Raw genomic sequence first — 22,015 nt, forward strand, 5'->3', positions numbered from 1 at the left:
ACTAAATACTTTTTTGCCCCACTGTAAATGGTTGTGCCACGTAGTTTAATATCAATTTTCTGCTAAATTGGGTGCCACTTCTCTGATGTTCCTTCACCTTTTTCATTCCAACTAAGGGCCACCACTGTCTGCAAGGTTCTTCCATGGCCTTGCCTTGTCCCACAGGAGAGTACCAGCCTAACCAGGGATCAGACAGCTGCATTCCCTGCAGACCTGGTTTCTACTGTGAGGAGGCCATAGTGGGAGATCCACTACCCTGCCCACCACATTCATTCTGCCCTGCAGGTATGCTGAAAAGAAGCTCTGGACAATAAAAGATTTAAACTTTTATTTATAGCTCACTGACATATTCATTGACATGAGACCAATATTAGTCTCATGTCTTTCTTTTGACAAGAATGTTAATCCACTTGGTTTATTTCAAAATCAAGATGAGATGACCAATAAAGGCTTTTGTTTTATCCCACCTTTTGTTTTTCTTCTAGGAACAATGGTACCTCAGCCCTGTCCTAATGGGACATACACCCTTTCAGATCTGGGAGGTTTACAGGAAGAGAGAGAGTGTTCACCCTGCCCTCCAGGAAAGTTCTGCAGGTACACAGTCCCATGCACGTCTTGCACCCTCAAATATTCAGAAACAGTGCACTGACTTAGATAAACATACAGCTAGGCCCATGCACACCTTGTGTATACAGACATATTTATTTATTTTATTTATTTATGCTTTATTTAACAGTAAGTCCCTTGAGGATAAAATCTCTTTTTAAGGGAGACCACGCCAAGAAGACACACCAATACAAAATTATAAATTTACAAATTAAAAATATTTATTGATAAATAAATAAAGGAACATAACAGCATACATACACTATCGAACCAGATACCCTAAACCCCAGTTCCAAAAACAAAAAGCAAAATCTGGATGGTACCATATGTTGCTCTAAAAGTTGTATATGCCTTCAGTACCTTTCCATTTTGCCCCAGTTCAGCTTCTAAATAAGATTTGGCCCAGAGAACCGAGTCTGACTAAGAGAATATAATGCCTTGGATAGATCAACAAACAAGGCAGAAAAATGCATTAACAACATAATTTGTAACCCACACATATTATGGTACTATGAACTGATCTAAAGCCATCAAAGAGCTTATTGCAAATACCAGAGTTTTAACAAGAGTGGAAAGTTTAGCTATAATTCTTTAAAATGAAACTTTTTAGAAGGGGAGAACATAGGCTGCTTTACAGATTTTAGAGCAATATTAGTCTGGACACTAAATCACCCTAAAATCTGGAGAAATAATAATATGAGGAACAGGCTCAGCAGTTGCATCAGCTGTTAGCTTTAGATGACGGGGAATCAGATTGGCAGGTCCAGATGACTTTTTTGGATGAATGGATTTCAAACCTTTTGAAGAAATTGATCTAAAGACAAATGGGTTCTTTTGATATGGAGGTAATAGATGAAAAAGACATGGGATTCAAATTAGAACTCTGAGACCACATTTTCATTAAAAACAGAACTAGCTGATAGAAAATGTTCATTAAGATACCCAGCAATATCAGCTTTACTGATAATTTTAACTGAGTTTATTAAAACATGGAGCACGACAGCAACTTTATCTCTTTCAATAATTCAGAAAGGTTATTGCGGTTTTAAATGGATCTTATGTAGTGCTGTGATTTGGATTTTCAGATCGGAGTTGGACATTTCTTTCTTAAAACTTGTTCATCGATCATCTCTCCTAGAAATCCTATATTGCTTTATAATAGCGTCCATTATGTTAATTGTCATTATGTCAAAAATGTTGGCATGCAGGCTAAACATCATGCATTATATTAACTCTATATGACCAATGCATAGCTCATATAAAATTGCTGGTTCTTAAGATTTTCAAAGAATGAGACCTAGTAACATAAATTTACAGATTTAATTTTAATAACTTATAAATTATTCATAAATTGTTCTCTTAGCCATTTTTAATTACTTCCAAGTAATTAAGATTTTGCAAAGCATCACAAATTACAGCGGATGATGCGTTTAACATTTAACATACATTGTATCTCCACTGCCCTTCCTGTCATGATCAACTCTTTGAACACTGTAATCATCAGTTACAGTGCTCAAAGACAAACACTCACTGTTATCACATCAGAATGCACAAGTATGTCATGATCAGTAGCCACGGTTCACTGCCAAAACTAAATGACTGCCTTCATGTGCATGATCATAATCAACTCAGAGTAAACATTAAACAAGAAGAGATGATGTTATTATCTTTGTATTTGTTAAATGGAGCATACGTTTCAGATTCTTCTAAATTAATTATGTGTGCATAGGCATATATTTCTGGCTGCATGGAGTGAATCTTGTGGTTTTATGTACTGACTAACTAACTGTATGTTTCCTTAGGGGTGGTAAGATCCAAGGTGTTTGTGCTGCAGGGTATATCTGCGTTTCTGGAAGCACAGATTTCACCCCTCAGGGACCAGTGTTTAACTTAACCCAGTGCCAGTGGGGTGTGCAGTGTGCTGGACCGTGTCCACCAGGTGCAATATGCATATATAGAGAGAAAGATATATAATTTTAAAAACTAACAATGTAGAAGAAACTACCAACAAATCAATGTTAATGCTTTTATTCTCTGTAGTTTAGCTAAATAAATTGTTAAATACCAAATGTTTCCTTTATTCTAGGTTTCTATTGCCCCGAAGGCACAAAACAGGCTCGGTTATGTCCTGCAAATACCATCAGAAGCTCCCCAGGAGGTGCCAGCCTACAGGATTGCTTACCTTGCCCACCCCAGTATTGGTGCAAATCTGGTATGAACTGAGTGAAGTTTTGTAGCCATTTTAATCAAGTATTAAGGGTAAAAATACAAAATTTTAATCAAGATACTTAAATTTTCTGATCTGATGAAAGAGAATAGGAGAGGCTGATCTCTTCTTGTAGCATAAAAATTGTTCGTGTATATACCAAGTATCAGAAACCTGTTTTCCTCCTAAACAACTTTTTGTGATGTTTGCTTGCAGGAGACCCAGTTGCTCATCTGTGTCCTGCTGGTCATTACTGTGATGGTCTGCCTGGTGGCGACTTTGTTGGAGGGACTGGTGCCAGGCCATGCCCTCTCTACACTTATCGAGCTTCTCCTGGAGCACACAGCAAGGGTGACTGCCTGCCATGCCCACCTGGTTCACACTGTAACAGCACAGGTCTGATACGCCATATCCTCATGTTTTAAAAGATGAACTCAAATTTAATCTATAAATGTAACAGATTCCTTTTCCTTCCCTGTAAAAGCTACACATTATTCCATTCTGTTATTCAGTTCTGATTATACCCCGTGCCTACAGTATGGTGCACTGTAATACATTTTAAAATACATCTGTAATCTTTTTTTCTCTGTTGGGTTTTAATGCACATCTGCAAGGGCAATTCAAAGCCAGCTCCTTTCAAGACTGCATTAATGTCCGTATACAGTATATGGTGCACATTATCATAGTTGTGCCTAAACTATGAATGAAAGAAATATGATGTGAGGGAAGGCATTGAATTTTAACTCTTCACATGAGGCCACGTGCACTGAATTTTCAAATAAAAAAACAACAACCTTGTTTCTGGTCCTCTCACAAAAGTTTATGGTTGACACTAAATCATATTGTTGCCTTAGCTAGTGGATAATGTGCAGCAGGTTGTTACGGTCCTTTCTTTTGCTGCCTTTGCTGCCTTTGTGGGAAGGCTTATTAAAAAAACTTTAATAATTTTAGCAAGCTTTGTGGTTCATATATCTGTCACACTATATAGTGATTTGTTGTTTTTAGAAAATGGTTGTTGTTGTAGGGCTGACAGACTACTCCAAACATCCCTGCCCACCTGGCTTCTGGTGTAGTGGGACTGGGCCTCCCATCCTCTGCCCCGCAGGCACCATGAGGCAGCTTCCGGGAGCTGCTGCACCCAGCCAGTGTGAACTCTGTGCAGGGGGAACCTTCTGCCCACACCCCCAGGATACAGGAAAACCCAACGTTGAAGGGATACCCTGTCGGGCTTCCTATCAGTGTCCTGTTGGTGGGTTTCTCAGAATAGTTTTATGTGAAAGCTCATTTTAGCCTCTGGATGCGATGTCTGAACCATTTTAAATTCCTTCCTTTCCAAACATAGCAGTGAGTGTTGTAACAAGTGTTTGATCATAATCTAGGTGCGGTTTCAGAGAGGCCATGCAGAGCTGGATCGTACTGTGGACCCCAAACTGCTGAGCCTGAAGCCTGTCCAGAAGGTTATTTTTGCCCTGAAGGATCTCATTCCTACAACAGCCCCAAACAACTGTGAGTACACGACAGCTCTAACAAGCTAAATCTGGCACAAAGGCAAGTGTCCACTCTGTGTGATATAAAAAATGAGAGGCTTTAAATGATGAAAGCTTGATAGGTTTTGACTGATTCTACTTCATGTGGTTTAAAGCTTTATAAATAACCCTGTTACCATGCTCCACAGCTGTCCATTTCCATACTATTGCCCAGCCAACAGCTCTTCCATGAAGTCCTGCGAAGGCGGCTCTATGCCTGCCAACACTAGTGGGCTCAGAGGGTCCAAAAACAGCTGCTGTATTGTGTGTGAGGGGGGCACCTATCGTCCATCTCTAGCCTCCATTCTGCAATGCCTTCCTTGTCCACCAGGATACTTCTGCCCCCCAGGTACTTTATATACGTTTTGGCAGGAATTTTTCATCATCCTAAATGATCTCAATTGTACAGTATTTCTCATTTCATACACATTTAATGCAACAGGTGCAGACAACTACAAGAAAAACCCTTGCCCTCTTGGCTATGTTTGCCCTTTGGGATCCACTCAGCCGATATCCTGCCCACCTGGCTCATTCGGCAACCTCACTCGTGCTGAGAAAATGGATGACTGTCGCCTGTGTCTGGAAAACACCTTCAACCACCTGCCTGCCCAGAAGGCCTGCTTCCCCTGTGGTAGCTCCTCCACCTCACAAGCTGGTTAGAGCAGTAAATAACAGACTGATTTAAAAAGTTTTTATAGTAAACTTTGTTGCGAGGAGTTGGAAATCAGGACCACAAACTGCCATGCCGTGTGTCGCTTGCTTTCTCAGGTTCTTTTTCCTGTACCTGCATTGGCAAGAACCGTGCTTTCCAGTATTCAGATGGTTCATGTTTGTGCAGAACTGGCTTTATCTTCTATAACGAGCTGGATTTTAAAATATCTACTGCCGATAGTGAATTGGACTGTCAGCCTGAGGTCAGTTAAAACCATTAAGGTATTTGGTTTAATCTATGCATTTTTTTCCTCAATAATGCGTTTGTTGACTCAAAAAACTTACACTTCAACTTGACAGTGTGAAGTCTAAGGAGCTTGGAAAGAAAAGCGTCTGGACTTCTTTGAGTTGCTTGAAGACGTTTCACCTCTCATCCGAGAAGCTTCTTCTTCAGTTCTGAATGTTCTCAGATGAGAGGTGAAACGTCTTCAAGCAACTCAAAGAAGTCCAGACGCTTTTCTTTCCAAGCTCCTTAGACTACGATGACCTGGATGACTGAGAACCTTCAAAGACATATTGACAGTGTGAAATTTTCTAATTTTCTTTTTGTTCCTGCGCAACTCTGTAGACTCACCTGCAAAACACCATTCATGTGTCTAACGTTAAAAAGAGCTTTCCATGAATCACATGAAAAGCTTTCCACTTTTTAAACCAAAAAAAAAAAAAAAAAATCCAGTCAAGATTTGAAGTTTGACTCACTCCCTTTGCAATACGTTTTGCCTAGAAGACTATAGAAGACTATACTATGGTGTAAATGAAGGTTCAGTCACACATGATGCAACATATTGCAAAAACCTTGTGTGCCCTTTCGGAAGTCTGAGTTTTTGTTTGTTTCAGGTGAACAGACGATGTGCCACAGGAGAGGTGCGCTTGGCAGCATCCAGAGAGTGTGTGTCACCGTCCCTCCACTCCTGCAGTATCACCTGTGGACCACATGGAGGAACTCTGGATGCGGAGATGGGCATGTGAGTCACCTTATCACCTTTTTCCTTTACCAAATCATGTAAGCCGAGTCCGATTTACTGTTGCTCTGTAAAAACTACTAAAGCTACATCTAATAAAGAAGTGAATTAGGATTCTAGCTGGTATACAGCCTGATATGTTGCCTTTCTGTCTCTTGCCTTATCTGCACCCCAGCTGCCAGTGTGAGCGATACGTGTCTGTTGAGGAGCTTTGCAATACATCCTGCCTTTCCAGACTGCCTCAGCTCTCTGCTCAGCTTTCACCAGATGGACACCTGCTGCTCAGCATCAAAGAAAGCCATAGCATGGTCTGGGCAAAGGTGATGGAAGGTTAACATGGGCCACTGACAACTGTTGATCAGCTACACCTTGCAAGGATATCCAGCTATCCAATTCAATTATTTCTCTTATAATTAGTGATCAGTTACTCTAAATGTGTGCGGGAATTAGAGGAGGGATACTTGAAAAACAAGTACAAATACAACATTAGAACTGTACTGACGCAGCCAAGCGACTCCTCACACTGTAGGGTTTAGCTACATCAATTAGTAGGCAGAAAGCTTGGCACAGCATTTGACAAGGTTTCAGCATGATGTGAAAAAATGTTGCAACTGCAGATTTTGTGATATCATTGCATATGATGAAGTGACAGTGATAAATAGTGAAGTCTGCTCACCATCAAAGAAAAAGTATTTCGTTATTCCAAGTTATTCCAGCAAGAGGTTTTTTCATTTTCTGTGAGTTTCATCATATATACAGTGTTGTGCAAAAGTCTTGAGCCACCCCTCGTTTCTTTATATTTTGCCAGATTTGTGATTTTTAAAAGTTGGCTTGAGTTCTCCAGGTTTTCTGTTTTTCCAGGGTTTTATTTTAACATTGCCTTTTTATTTGTATCTTTAGGCACTTTGTTATTCGCAGGCTGTCACAAAATCACATATATTGTTTTCCTATTTCTTTGGTTGAAACTATGAAAGATCCCAACGATAACAGTTTAACAGGCATAAAACAGTAATTTTTGCACCCACATGCCAATTCCCAAGGAGTTATTGGCTGAAAACATGACATATGACAGCAGGGTATGCACTGTGTCCTTAAAAATGAGGAAACTGAACCAAGTGGATGACCAACAAAGAAGGGCTAAGCCTAACAACTTTCTGTAGCATATATGAAGTATCTTCAAGTCATTTCCTTTAGAAATAGGAAAAAATCCAACAAAGTTCTGACACAGGACCCGAGAAATGCATGTGGCACTTCAGTTGATCCATGTGCTGTTCACCGAAGTCTCATGAGACATGGTCTCAGCAGAAGGGTGTCTGTCAAGAAACCATAGTCAAAGAAGGGAACGGCAAGAAAAAGCACATGCCAAACTGTACAAGAACTGGAGCTGTCGTCAAATATTTGTCAAACTGTATAAAGCAGGTCCCATATGTTGGAGGCTGTGTCATGGTTTGGGACTGCATTACAGCCTGTGCTCTTGGAATCTTGTCAAAATTGATGGACCCATGCAGAAAAGTACTGTCACATTTTGATCCACCATGCAGTACCACCTGGAAAGTGTGTGTTTGGCAGCGGCTTCACTTTTCAGCATGACAATGATCCCAAACACACTGCCAATGCAGTAAAAGCATAACAGGTAAAGCGGATGGAAAACCACACAATGGCACAGTGTCGTTCCTTCCCAGAGCTTGGACCTCAACATTACTGAGGCAGTGTGGGACAATTTTGACAGAGAAAAGAACAAAAGACATTCAAAGACACGCTTTGAATGTCCTTCAAGAAGCCTGGAGAACAACTCTTAATAAGAGGAAATCTTGCCGAAGAGAGTTCAGGTTCTAAAATAATAAAGGTGGCCATGCCAAACATTAACTTAAGTTCATTAGAATTCTACAAACTGCGTTTTTGCCTTAAATAATGTATATATAAGTTCCATCTACTGTAATGTAGTGTAGTGTAGTGGCAAGTGAAAGGTAGCTGGCTTTGTGGTTGGGTCAGGAAAAGCATAAAACTGTGCCAAATCAAGCAATTTGCAGAGCTACCCCACTTGCAACAAGGGTGCAGCCAAAAGCAGCTTTATACTGTATTTCCATTAATGTTTGTACATGTTTCACCCCCAACCAATCGCAGCAGATGGATGCTCCTGCCTGAACTGGAGGTTTCCTCCTGTTAAAAGGGAGTATTTCCTTCCTGAATGATTGCTCATAGGGTGTTGTTTGATTGTTGAGGTTTTTCACACTGTTATTGTAGGGTCTTTAACTTTCTTACCACTGAGGTGACTGATGTTATGATTTGGTGCCATGCATATAAAATTGAGTTGAATTGAAAATTTAATTGAATCTCTGCACCTATTTTCCTAATAAAACATAAAGAAATAAGGTGTCTCAAGACTTTTGCACAGTACTGTAAGTGTGCATGTTATTTGTCTAACAACAAAAATATCTTTTTCTCAAGTTAAGGATATTTTTTTTATTATTGTGACCAAGGTGTAGCATGGCATTACTGTGAATGTGTATTGGAACACATACTTAACACTACATATAAATAAAAACTGACAAATATCAGCAACTGGAAAAACTATAGTTAAAATAGAAACACAGTATGGCACAATTGTTCCTTACATTATGTTTTCTCTCCAACATAATAGATACAAAATAACATGCGCTTTTCTAGTGTTGTAGTTTGTGTTATTTCCTTTTATTTTCAGAGAATAACAAATATTTTAGGACCAGATATCCATTTAAAGAATATTGGGAAAACACACTTGGTCCAGTTTGACTCTGAAGGAGTGTTTGGTTGGATTCCCACACAAAAAGATGTCATCAATCAGTTTCTGTCAGGTGATTAGAGCTGACATGTTGATTGATATATTTTCTTTTGCCATGCAATCCGTTTGTTTTCTGTATCTACCACCAATTAACTGTAAACATTTTGGCTTTAATTGGTTGACAAAACTGTGCAATCTGTGACACAATGCTATCTCTTCACTGAGCCAATAGAAGTCCTAAAAACAAGACCCAGAAATAGAAGAGACACAGCAGATCTGGCTGTCTTACCTCGAATCCCCAACCCCATTGCCTGTCTTTCCTCTGGTGACATGCTCATTTTTCATCTCACCATCAACCACACAGGTACAGCTGTTTTTACTTTTACCATGGTTTTATCACAGTGTGTGATTTTTTTTCTTTTTTTTTTAAACCACTGTCCTCTTACTTCTAACTTTGAATTCTCTTAGACCGCCATCTCAGCCACTTTCCAGTTTATCAAAAAGACCACCTGTTTAACAGCAACCCCAGCTGGGACTTTGGTGCCTTTAGGCATCTACAGATACTCATGAAGCAAACAAACTTTAACTCCTCAAGGTAACATATAGGTAACAATCCTCACATAACTGTGGTCACACAGTATCGTCATCTCATGTTCTAATTTGTATTCCTCTTCGTCATCTTTCCATTGCCAGGTTTGCCCATGTTTTTTCTGAAACGGGGAAGTACGTGTTTGTTGACAGTGTTGTCCCACAGTGGAGTCTGGTAGTGGTAGTCAGTGAGGAGGGGACAGAGTGTGGCCCCAGGGCTGCTGTGTTTCAACCCATGACCCCAGCACAATTGGTCAAGCATGGGATTGTCAAGAAACACAAACTAAACCTTCTGCCCGACTGGGGAGTGATTGCTGGTGGGTATTTGTATTGCTGACTAACTGTTTACAGGGGTATTATTGTAATGAATTAGCTTTCACCATGACACAATGCTGACTGTGTGCAGGGATCCTTAGTCTGCTCTTGGTTGTGGTCGTAATTCTGACCAGTACAGTACTAGTTTTGCGACCTAGCAAAGCAAAGCTTGTCTCCCAGTGGAGGATAAAGCCAAAGTGGCGCAGCCTCGGGGAGCCTTTCTGTCCGGTGGAGTGTGCATGCAGCAGAGAAAGGTATACTGGTGTGACAGCAGTGCTGACGTTGTGTTCTAAAAAATACATAAAACACTTTTAAACAAGTGAAAATAAACAAAATTCGAGTCTTTGTTTTTCAGCTTAGTGGTCCCAAACCAAGGTGATTTCCTTGGTAGTAGAGGTGTTGGAGAAGGAGCAGAAGCTGAGGAGCCTGCTATTTCAAAAGGAGGTAAGCCCCTTGTTTAATACTGTGCCAGTGCTTTTTGTTTTTTTTATCTATCTATGGGTTTTCAAGCAATTGCAATAAATGTGTAACTGTGATGGAGAGTAATTTTTTGGCCTAAACATGCTCTAATTTGTATTCAATTAAATATGGTATCACAGTATATGAAACTTAAGTCTGAAATGCATTTAAAGTTTACTTTTATGACTTACTGCAACTATGTTTTATCAAATTCACTAAAGAAATTTTCTGTACCTCTTGGACGACTTGGCCAATAACCAAAGACTAAAAGTTTTCCAGAAAACTTTCACTAAAACAAACTTTGGCAGCTCCCTTTCGTCGACTTTTCACTACATTTGTCTTGTTTCTTTCTAATCTCTGATAGTGGAGGTGACGGTAATGTTTCTCAGTTGACGCTTATTACATTATTCATGCAGCTTGATTGGGCGTTTAAATGCCAATTGGCCTAGCCATTATGAAACCATCACGCATGACCAGCTAGCAGTTAACAGCCTATTCCACATCTGATTGACGATAAAGAAAATAATGGCTTATATCATACTGTAATGGCTTGTGCTGTTACCACTAAAGAAAGCTAGACCGACTCCACTAAATTACTATGGAGCCAAACTGAGCTTATAATTTCAATGTGCGTTCATGCTTCACAAGATCATCTCCTCAGATCTTAAAGATGTCATGATGAGGCCCTTCTGTTATTTTTTCAAGCCATTTCAATCTTTCCCATTGTTGACATTTACTGGCCTTGTTTAGGAGGAGTGCCAGGGTGCTGTGATTTGGAGGAGTTTAATGTGAAGACTCTTTACGACAAGCTGGAGGATCAGAACCTCCATATAGCCTCACAGCTGGCCCGGCACCGCAAAGACATACAGGAGTTTTATAGAAACATCTGTCAACACACTGAATCATTCAAGGTGAGTTTTAATATTGTAATAAATAATGCATGGAATAATCCAGTAAAGCTGTTGGATAAATTATCTTGCCACCACAGTTCATGTTTAGTACAAAACCTAAAAGACATCCATCAGGTGGGGATGCCTGTCGCCCTGAGGGTAGGGCAGGTCATATATTGATCGGTTGATTGATGTATTGCTTTACTGGTGGATTGGTCTCTGGTTGCTTCAGTCTGCATGCCAAAGCATCCTTGGACAAATAACTGACCCCAAGTCATTGCCAATTCATTCATCGAACAGTGAATGTTCGATAGGAAGCGCTTAGAAACAGGACAAAGGGGCGATGTAGTGGTTAGCACTGTTGGCTCACAGGGAGAAAGTACTGGGTTTAAATCCACCATCCGGTGTTAGGATGCCTGGGCCGTTGAGCCAGGGTTTTGAGTTTATATATTATTTATCATTTCTATGCTTTGGTTTCTTTGTTAGAGTTATGTCTTATGGTTTGACTCTGTGTAATCCTTAGTTGCTGTCTCCCCTGTCCGCTATATCCCCGTGTCCAGTCAGCGTCTGTGTCTGCCCTGGTCCCACGTCTCTGTTCCCTCTGTTGTAGTGCCTGCATGTGAGTCTGTGTCTTTTGTTCAGTCTGTGTTATGTGTTTCCTGTTTTACTTTGAAAGTCTCTGTCTTATCTCAGTGTGTTCAGTTTACGCTTCCTTGTCTCGTCAGTTCTGATTTCTCCCAGCTGTGCTCTCCTTCTGTGTCTCATTCCCCTCGTTGCTTCCCAGTGTATTTAAACCCTGTGTTTCTCTTGGTCACTGTCGTGTCGTCCCTCATGCTGTGTGGATCTCCCTTTGTCTCACTGTGAGTTTTGTTTATGAGTTTCCAGTTTAGTTTGCTTTTTTAATGACTTTCCCCTGCCAGCAAATAAAGCTGAGTTTTTTGTGTTTAAACCTCATGCCTGAGTGCCTGCATTTTGGGTCCAACTCCTGCCTGCCACACAGCGACTCATGACATCTGGAGTTTCCATATTTTCCATGTTCTCTCCATATCTGTGTGGTTGTCTCCTCACACAGTTCAGAGAGTAGTTAAATAGTCTTTTCGTTCTACCATTAATAAAATAAAATAAAAAAAAACAACTTTGCAGCTGGGACACTACAGCCTGCAGATGGCAAATACGTTTTTTTTTATTAATAAAATGATTAATAGCAAACTCCTTTTAAGAGGTGAAATCAAATTAACATCTGCAGTACATTTGAGCAATGTTTACAATGACTACTCTTATAGGATCCTTTACACCTGGAATGTCAAACTAATTTTATATTCTGGCCCTTACACTTCATACCCATGCTCTAGGCAACCATGTTTGCTGGGAGTCTGGCTGTGTCCCATTTTATCCTCTAGCATGTGAGACCCCCTTACACTGATTAATGGTGCCTCATTGCATTGCTGCTCTCACTGATACCCCAACTACTTTTTATTATTTGTTTACCATCAAACCAGCACCTCAAAGAGAAGCGGTTTGAATCCAAGAAGTGCTCCTTCTCATAAACAGTTGAAGTCATTTATTTAAAGTTTCAGTTAATGTTTTTTGTTGTTGTTTTGTTTTGTTTATTAATGATGAGTAAATCACTTACCACACTTTATAGGTCAGTTATGAACCATTAATAAGAACAACTTATGGACTTGCTTGTCCATACATAACACATACATAATAATGCAATCTTGTTCCCCTCAAGGAAACAGAATAACAATTCTTTATCCTTCTTTCAGAATGCCTTGGAGAATATGGATCATAAAAAAATGAGCCTCCTTAAAGAGATATTAGTTCATAAAACAATGAAGGATGAACCATCAGGCAGCAGTGTGGGGGAGAGACATACACAAGGTAAAAATAAATGATGATGATCATGAGGATGAGAGTAATGTCTTCTACTGAAGATGAATGACCGTCTCTAATAATAAGATAGATCATTAAAGGGATATTTAGTCAGTCTGGGAAATGTGAATTCTTCATTTCTTGTTGAGAACCACATGCACGCATCATAGCTGTAAAGTTACAGACAATTACTTTAGCTTAGCATAAAACACCAAAGTGTAAAGATGATAATATGTGGTTTGTGTTGTGTTTTGTGGACCATCACACAGAAGCATGCTGGCTGTTTCTTGTTGTGCATTAAGAGAAATGGAAATTTATGTCACAATTTAATTTTTTTTTTTTTGTATGTAACTGAACATCTCCATCATTCAAGTTGAGGCCTGCATGTCATTGCTGGGAGCTCTGGTCAGGTCAGTGGAAACTCTCTTATGCAGGCTGACAGGAGACGCTTGGCAGAACCAGGATTTGTCTGGTCCCCTGTACTGTCACACAGGTCATCACGATACCAGAGAGTGTGAGGCGCAAGCTGGATACATGCAACCCAATGACACTAACATGTGTTTGATGCAGGTACTGCAGTGGCATTCTCTCTGTATTGTGTATTTATGCTATAAAGTAGAGAGTAAATTCCTCACTCAATGATCCACAGTTTTCCTCAGTGAATGTGACCAAAGCAGGAGCTCTTCCACACGAGCCCGGTAAGGAATAAATCACTACTTTGTATGCATGTACAATAATATCAGAATATTACACTGATCAGGCATAATATTATGAACACCAAGAGGTGAAGCGATTATTTCTCTTTATCATGTCACCTGTTAGTGGGTGGGATATGGGAGCAAATGAACATTTTGTTGATGTGTTTGAAGCAGGAAAATGGGCAGGCAAAAGGATTTGAGCAAGTCTGTCAAGTGTCAGATTGTGATGGCTAGACGAATGCGTTCTCTGGAGCATCTCCAAAACTGCAGATCTTGTGGGGGAAGGAAGGAACTGTGGTGAACCAGTGACAAGGTCATGGGCAGCCAAGGCTCGCTGATGCACAAGGGGAGGGAAGGCTGGCCCATGTTATCACAAAAGAGATTAGCTACTGTAGCTCAGATTGTCAAGATAGTTTATGCTGACAGAAGGGTGTCAGACTACACAGGCGTCGCAGTTTGTTTTGTGTGGGGCTGCACAGTTGCAGACCAGTCAGGGTACCCATGCCTCTGTCACTACTGAAAGCTCCAACGATGGGCACGCGAGTATCAGAACTGGACCACGATCAATGGAAGAAGGTGGCCTGGTCTGATTAATCATATTTTCTTTAACATGATGGCCGCGTATATGTGCATCACTTACCAGGGGAACACCTGGCAGCAGGATGCACTATGGGAGGCAAGTCAACAGCGGCATCAAGCATCTTTGGGTTGTGTTGGACAAACAACTTACAGGACATAACAGATGTGTTACTAACATCTGATCCAGATACCAGGTGTCCATAATCCTATGCCTGGTCAGTTTATAGTGTGTTCTGCTAATGTTATTTCTCTGTGTCCTAGACCATATACAGAGCACAGCTCCTTCTTTAAGTGATCATGACCTGTCCAAGCTTATCATGATATCACCTCTATTCAAGACCCTGCAGGAGATCCAACAATCTTTACAAAATCTCACCATGGATGAGTCAAAACAATATTTTAGCAATGGTACAGAAACATTATAACGAGATCTCTAAAACACACATAATATTTGATCAATGTAACATATACCAAGTTCTAAAATTATCTCTTTTTTTTTTTCCTTTTTAGGAGTTGCAGATAATTCTACAAAGGGGAATTATGATGGGCAGCTCATCCCGACTGCACTGGACAACCTCTCCCCACAGGACTCTGCCATTTTTTTGTTTGGTTGTCAGGTGATGCAATTGCTTGAAAACTGCCCCATGTTCCCCAGTGCTCTTCTCCTGCTGGCCAAGTCGATTCCATTCGCTCCATCTTCCTCTAATGGGGGTCTACTGTCACACTGCTCCAGGGACTTTTATTTTGATGCGACCAATCAAATCCTGTATCTGTCAGAGGCAAAGCTTCAGCACGTGGGACATTTCATCTCTGTCATCCTGCAGTCAATGGCCCACATAGCATCTGGTAATCAGAGAAAAACCAATAGAAGACAGTTCTGAAGGACAGTCTCGTGTCCTCGTTTGGCAACTGTCATATAGTACAGAGTAATATCCCTGGCAATTAACTTTGAAAGCACAAAGTATGTAATCTTCTTTAAAAACACTGATATATAGATTTGTATATGTATTTTTTAATCCAGGATCCAAAGCCCAGAGCTTTATGCAAGCACTCCATGAGGCCATTTCAGTTCTAAGCCTTCAGTTGTTCAATGTTTCTTTCAAATGGAGCACAGCAGAGGTGTGTAAGTGCTCTTTAAACCTCACTCATCATTCTCATAGTATAAAAATGGAGGCAGATAACATTTTATGCCTTCTTTTAACAGTCCAATTTCGATGCTTTGAAGGGGCGGAATAACACATTAGTTGAGGAATTTCTCAACATTAGAGTTCCCACTGAAGCCCGCTTCACTGAGCACCTATTAGCTAGCAGGTTGGTGAGACAGATAACGATTACAGCAGAATAAATGAGGTTTGTCATTTCAGCAAAATATTTATATTACAATATGTAATATTTCTCCCTTTTTGCCAATTCAGACTCAAGAAATACAAATATTTCCAGCTGGAGCAGCTCATTTCTGAACTCAAACATACTCCAGCTCAGACCACAGACAAAGGTAAGACAACTGTTGATTGTAATAGTAATTCAAAAAGAATTACTATTACATAAAATACTCACAGGATTTTCACGGTGCATTTATTGCTGTAAAACAATAAATATCACATTAAGGGGTCTTTGCAAAGCTACTATCTAAAAGTAAAGGGAAAATAGACCTTCACCAGCTTCATAAATAAAATAGTTCATATGCTAAAGGTTGCAAAATTAATTTATTTAAAAAATTACAGTTGTGGCATTTGTTGTCAGTATAGGAAAATGTATAAGGAGCTGCGAACAAAACATCATCATGTGTTGATCAGCTGAAATTCTGTGGACATTTGTTGCAGTCTTGTACTATTTTCTTATGCATGGACTGATTTGATGATTTAAACTTCTGCTTTTGACCATGAAGCCTCAGTGACATCAGCAAGCGGTCTTGCGAAACAATGCCCATAATAATATTCCAGCCCTAAAAGTTGATGAACAAGCCCATCTGTGATTTCATGCAGATGTTGTTCATTTCATTTTTGCCACTTAAAACATAAAACATCATTAAGCATCATATGAAGTCTTGGAGAGATTTTCTGTTTTGTTTTTGCTGTTAAGCACCTAAAAGACTTTTGTTTCAGTGTCCTGGTGCATAGAGTTCAAGGTTTCCATAAAACCATGATATTGAGGGCTGAAGTGCATTGGGTGGTTTTTGTGCTTCATATATTCACATATTGTTTGGTGTTTTTTTGTTGTATTTTCCATTCTACAGATTCCAGACACACATTTTTATTCTTTTTTTTGTTTGTTTTAGGTTTACCACCAAAGGGGACACCAGTGCAGGTAAAAATATGAAAAATGAAACAGAATTTTAATTTAAGTGAACCGTCAACCATTATTTCTCTTCCAGATGTCATGTATAGAGGAAGAAATTGATCGCATGAATGAGTCGTTCTTGCTGCTGAGCACGCAACTACAGAAGAGAGCTGATGTGAGCACATGGCTAAAGGAAAGAGAGAACAGCGCTGGAAACCATTCTGCAGTAATTAGCTGGAACATTATACATTGCACATATAATTACATAATCCAAAACATGAATCTCTGTGTTAATTTAATTGTGTTGTGAAGGGCTTTTAAATGATGTCTTTGTGTTTTGATTTCATCCAAGTTTCACTTCAGCGTTGTTAAATGATCTCGTTTGATTTTGCCAGTATCTGCTATTACTGCATTTCATACATATAAATGGCACATTGCAGTGATTGAATGGTGATAACTCGTTTTAATCTACGATATTCATGATGATGTTCAGCCTTGACTTAAAAGAGAAATGCGTAAATCAGTATGCATGAACGTGATCTGTGTCTGAATTTGCATTATTGCTCGAGACTATGTGCACGAACTCAGTCATATCTTTACGGCACATCATTTACAATACATGCTCTGTGATCTATTCTTCTGCAGAGGGCAACTCCAACAGACATGCCAAGCCTGAGTCGTAATGGAACAATCCTGCTGGAACTGAAGAGACGCTATGTATTACAGCGCCTCAATGAGCTCCAAATCACATTAGGCCAGATCACACGATGCCAGCAGCATGACAGCAAGTCGAAAGATGGGACAAGAGGCTGCACACAAACAGACAGCAGCACTACACAGCAGGGAGAAAGTGAGAATTATGGTAGTACAGATGGTTTGAGCCCCAACGATGGCCAGCGGCGGGACAGTATTTCAGCTAGCCACAGTCACAGCCAGCAAGCCGAAGAGAGCAGAGGTCTTGATAGCTATAAACTGGAGAGTCATATTTCTGACCAGAAGAGTAACACTGTCCAAAGCAACAACGCTGACACATTATTGGGCTGCCAGACGCCAGGCACTCAAGATCTTAATGTTCCAGGAGAGCAAGAGCTAAAAAGGCAGCCTGCAATAGAAAATACAACAAGCTAAACAGATACTGATGACATTTGAGTGCACAACAATCTGAATGTGGACAAATGATCAAGGTTTTTTCCTTTTTTGTGCTCCTTCATGTTAGACCTCGAGTGGCTATTTCTGTACAATATTGTTGTTTTATTCGAGTAACGATACAAGTGACCTCTGTCTTCATTTTGGTGCACTTCGTAAAAACAATTCATCGTAGTTCCTTTCAATTATGTGTGGATCCAGACAAAAGTAATTTGCAGCTGCAAGGAGTGGCATGACACAGTCTGTCAGCTTGTCCAAAGAATTTCTTAGTCAGGAGTTAATACTGGTCTCTAAGACAGATTGTGCTCATTATCATATTCTAGTTAAGACAATAAAGCTCAGCTGATTGAACACAAGGTGACACCGGTGCTTCTGTTCTACTTCCTGATCACAGCAGCTTCTCCGCCGTGTCGAGGTGACAACCCGCGTGTTTTTCATGAATATGTAATATTAAACTACAATAACTCTTCTCTCTCTTGCACACTTACAGGTTCTGAACTTTATGCCCCGAGCTGTCGTTCTAGTGAGATTTCTCTGTAACCAGCAGATTAACCGAGTGGAACTAAACGTAGCTGCACAATTCGAAAGGCACCGATTTGATTTTGCTCCAAAAAGAGAAGTCTATGTTGCACAACTGCTGTCTTCTTCTGGTTCAATGATTTATTTGACGCATAGCGTTCTGGGTCTTATAATAGAAAGTCAGTATTCCTACAGGGGGCTGTGAGCCAAATCAGAAGGTCAGATGGAACAAGTCTTCACTTACTATCAGTGTTAGCTTAGAGGTCTGTGCCAAGTCCCCCTGGTTGAATCTGGCATTGCCCCGTGGCTCTGTGTATGTGTGTGTACACATGTGAGGTGTAGTTCAGTGACTCAATGACATTTCATGCCTTATCAATTAGATTGGCTCTGGTGCCACTGATTTTGCATTTGTGTCCAGAGAACCTCGCAGTGGGACATGGCAACATAAAACAACTTACTGGGCAGCTCTGAGTGTGTAAATCTTTGTGGTTATTTACTACATTAGGCTTGCTCTAGTTGGTTAGATGAAAACATGGGTTATTTTTAGGATGAATGGCTTTGTGTGATGATTGTGTAAGTATCTGTGTGCCCATATGCATAGAGTAATGTGTCTGATCTCAAAATTGTTATTTTATCCCATCTTCCCACAACGATTTGGTAAAAAACTACCAAAATGCACACAAATTTATGCAACTTGGATTTTTTTCCTTTTAGTTTTGTATTTTTCTAGAAAATCCAATACATTCTGCAAAAAAGAACAACAAGGATCATACATGCGCCCACTTCAAAAGAACCATAAAATTCAAATTGAAATAGGTTGACTTCAAACGTCCACAAATAATGTATAAAGCAGCAAACAAACAACATTCAAAACTTGTTCCAAATAAGACCAAATCATCATGACCTGAGAGGAAGCCTAATGTTTAGCAAGCCAGCAGTGAGGAATGATGTAAAATATCACAGGCTTACAGTGTCAGGAGTAAATGTGTGGAATACATTGTGTAGATGAAGAGAAGTACATAACTTTGCATGTCTGTTTAAAAACCAAATGCTAAGTGTTTAGATTACTTCATACTGAGTGTACTGTGAGGATTGTTACATCTTTCTTCGTTTCACTGGCCAGAATAATTGTCAGAATAAACTAAAGGTAATTTTCAACACAGTGATAGCATGTGAAATATACAGATATAGTCACACACTGAGAATGAATAGAAATGACACATGAGTGATTTCAAACTGCAGTATTAAGAGGCTTTTCTAGCAAGGAGCACATTAGATATACATCAGAATTTCTGGCATGTGTGATCCATGGCTGTCTGCTGTAATCACGGTATAATCTTGAAATCCTTCCAAATCCCTAGAAATCTGCTCTGTACAGTGAATCGTCGAGGATGCCTGCACGCACACACATGCACAAAGAGGCATAATTATCGTACAAACATGAGCATGCACATGTACTCTCAAACCCACTCATTTGCACGTTCATTCCCTTGTGCAGGCTGTTGGTTAATGATGTCAGTGCACGTACATGACTGTCTTTTTGAGTTATTGATTTGGAGCTGGTACTGCCTCGTCTTTGGTCTGAACATAGAGAAAAAAAGACTCATTATGTATTCTTTCATTATGAAAACATGTTTCCTCTCTATGGCTGACATTTTTCTGCAAAACCCTTCTGATTGCAAAATCCATTGTTATAATCAAGATTTCTCCCCTCTGTCAGTCTGTCATACCTCATGTGGCTGCACACGGTTACCTGGGCTACTGCTGGACATTTTTCTTCTGCTTTTGCTCAGTCTCTGGACAGACCTCCTCCGCACTTGACTCCCGACCACTTAGTCACTCTGCACAACTCCACCTGCTTTTTTCAATTCTGTAACTACTCTTATAAGCTTAGCACCTCACACCTGAAGCTCAGCCTTTAAATGATGAAAGCTCTCAGAAGGCCCCAGCAAAAAGAGGAAAAAACAATCAGGCATGCTTTGAATTGTTAAACAAGTCGTGGGCAAATTATCAGAAGGTTTTCAGAGCAGCGAAACAAAGTGACTTTTACAGACCTGGCGTTTCAATTAGGGCTATTAACGCTGCAATTATTTCCTCCTAACTCTGTGCCATTGTAGGGAACAATGTGGGAGAATTTCCTTAAATCTTTTTGTTGATTCCACATCAAGCCCCTGCCTAAACATACTCACTTGCCTTATTTGCCCCCATCTTTCAAATGCTTTTTGTAAGAAAATAATTAAATAAAAGAGAGTTCCCTTTTAGGCTTTCTATTGTCATCCTGACTCTGAGGCTGTCTAAGCGAACCTCCTGTAGTCGCCATGGCAGTGCATTACTGTTGCTATGGTTTCCCTGTCTGCAGGATATGGTTCAACCGGGCCTGCCATATTAAGTCTGCTCCTCAATGAGCCAGCCTACTGTTAATGCTGACAGCAACACAGGAGTACACTCAGCTGCCTCTCTGCTTTCTACATTAAAATCTTTACCAGTGAGAATCACAGCCCCACAGCGGCTGATTCACTCCCTGACTGTTTCAGAGTTCGACTAAAGGTGTAGTTATTTAATAGCGTGGCTGTTAACATAAATCTAAAAAAGAATAAAGTACAACATTATAATGACGTTAACATTCTCAAGCCCTTGATTTCTATTTTCCTTTGGCGGTAATCTTCTTATTGTTCCAGATGCAGTGGCTGCAAAATTAAATACTGTGATGTCACAGTGAGATTATTATGGCTCTTTCAGACTGTGCTGTATCATAGATTTATCTCAGTGCTTTTCTTTTAACGTCATAGCAACCCCGTTGTCTCGGTCAGTGCTTCAGAGGATTTGGTTTCCTTCGTGTGTACCAAAGCACAAAGGAAGCATGTCTGGTGATTTCAGTGACTGCCAATTTTGATACTTGTTTACCATTTGTTATGGTGTGTGTGTGTGTGTGTGTCCATATATGTGAGTAACTGAGTGTGTTTGTGTGCATCTTTGCTGATTGATTTTTAATTGTATCTTACAGGTTTTTTTTTTACTGCCCAGGGACTGCAGATGGAAATTAGCTACTAATCTAAATCTGGTACAAAAATGTTTTCCCTTTATGCAAATATGTTAATGTATTTTTTTACATAGTCCCTGAAAGAAATAAAGAATAAACAAGATGTATAAATCTTTTTCTAATTCTAATTACAATGGCTGGATTAGTAATGCGATTTGTAAGAGGTTTTTTTGGTAAGTATTAACCAGCTGTTGGCACTTTTATGCTTAAGATAATACATGTGCAGTATATTAAAGTTTGCAATAGGTTGCCCAACAGAAAGCACTTTATACATCCATCAGGCAAGTCTGTTGGTATTAATATTAGATGTTATTCAGGTCTGCAGAGCGGGAAAACATATTTATCCTTGTCTCCTTGTCACCTCTTTTAGTTTTTACAGTTGAGTCAAATCCCTGCTGGTTTTTATTGATAGAAAAAAGTGCAATTTTTAAGCAGGTACTTGCGTACTCTCTCTGGTGCAGGTGGTGTGATGGACTGTTTTTTCCCTGCCTGAATCGAGTGAATCACTGCATCCTACTGACTCGGTTTTAAACTTCATTTTTTAGCATTGTCAGTCTTGAAAATCACTACATTTTCTTTAGAATAAAAAGCCATGAAAATAAAGTTTGATGTGGTGACAGACCTACATAGACTTATATTTATATAATAGGTACACATTTATCACCTTGACGTTGGTTAAGCTGTTTGTTAGGTGCTTCTGTACACTTTGGAACAAAATCTTTCACTCTGGAACACTGACCAAGAAATCAGCATTGTTTTGATCCAAGATCTTTCACTTTAAAAGACAAAAAACAAAAAAACAATGACACAGTATCAGGACATATAAAAATCTTTGTGAGACTTCTTCACTGGTT

At 39.8% G+C, this 22,015-nt stretch overlaps 1 protein-coding gene across 1 annotated transcript; it reads left to right on the plus strand.

Annotated features, from left to right (window-relative positions):
• The first annotated feature begins 6,346 nt into the window (after window positions 1-6,346).
• Window positions 6,347-17,837, plus strand: LOC146559697 (uncharacterized). Its single transcript, XM_085243390.1, has 18 exons — window positions 6,347-8,845; window positions 9,005-9,136; window positions 9,241-9,367; window positions 9,466-9,677; window positions 9,767-9,929; window positions 10,031-10,119; window positions 10,885-11,045; window positions 12,794-12,908; window positions 13,273-13,469; window positions 13,549-13,597; window positions 14,438-14,584; window positions 14,687-15,022; window positions 15,198-15,295; window positions 15,381-15,487; window positions 15,592-15,671; window positions 16,455-16,483; window positions 16,551-16,682; window positions 17,102-17,837. The coding sequence occupies exons 1-18, from the start codon at window positions 8,665-8,667 to the stop codon at window positions 17,582-17,584; spliced, it is 2,838 nt and encodes a 945-aa protein (XP_085099516.1). The 5' UTR covers window positions 6,347-8,664; the 3' UTR covers window positions 17,585-17,837.
• The last annotated feature ends 4,178 nt before the right edge of the window (window positions 17,838-22,015 follow it).

Source organism: Mchenga conophoros, linkage group LG14 (genome assembly GCF_057382185.1).
Source record: "Mchenga conophoros isolate Kocher_MC1m ecotype Shallow Benthic linkage group LG14, M_conophoros_male_GT1.1, whole genome shotgun sequence".
Lineage (NCBI taxonomy): Eukaryota > Metazoa > Chordata > Actinopteri > Cichliformes > Cichlidae > Mchenga > Mchenga conophoros.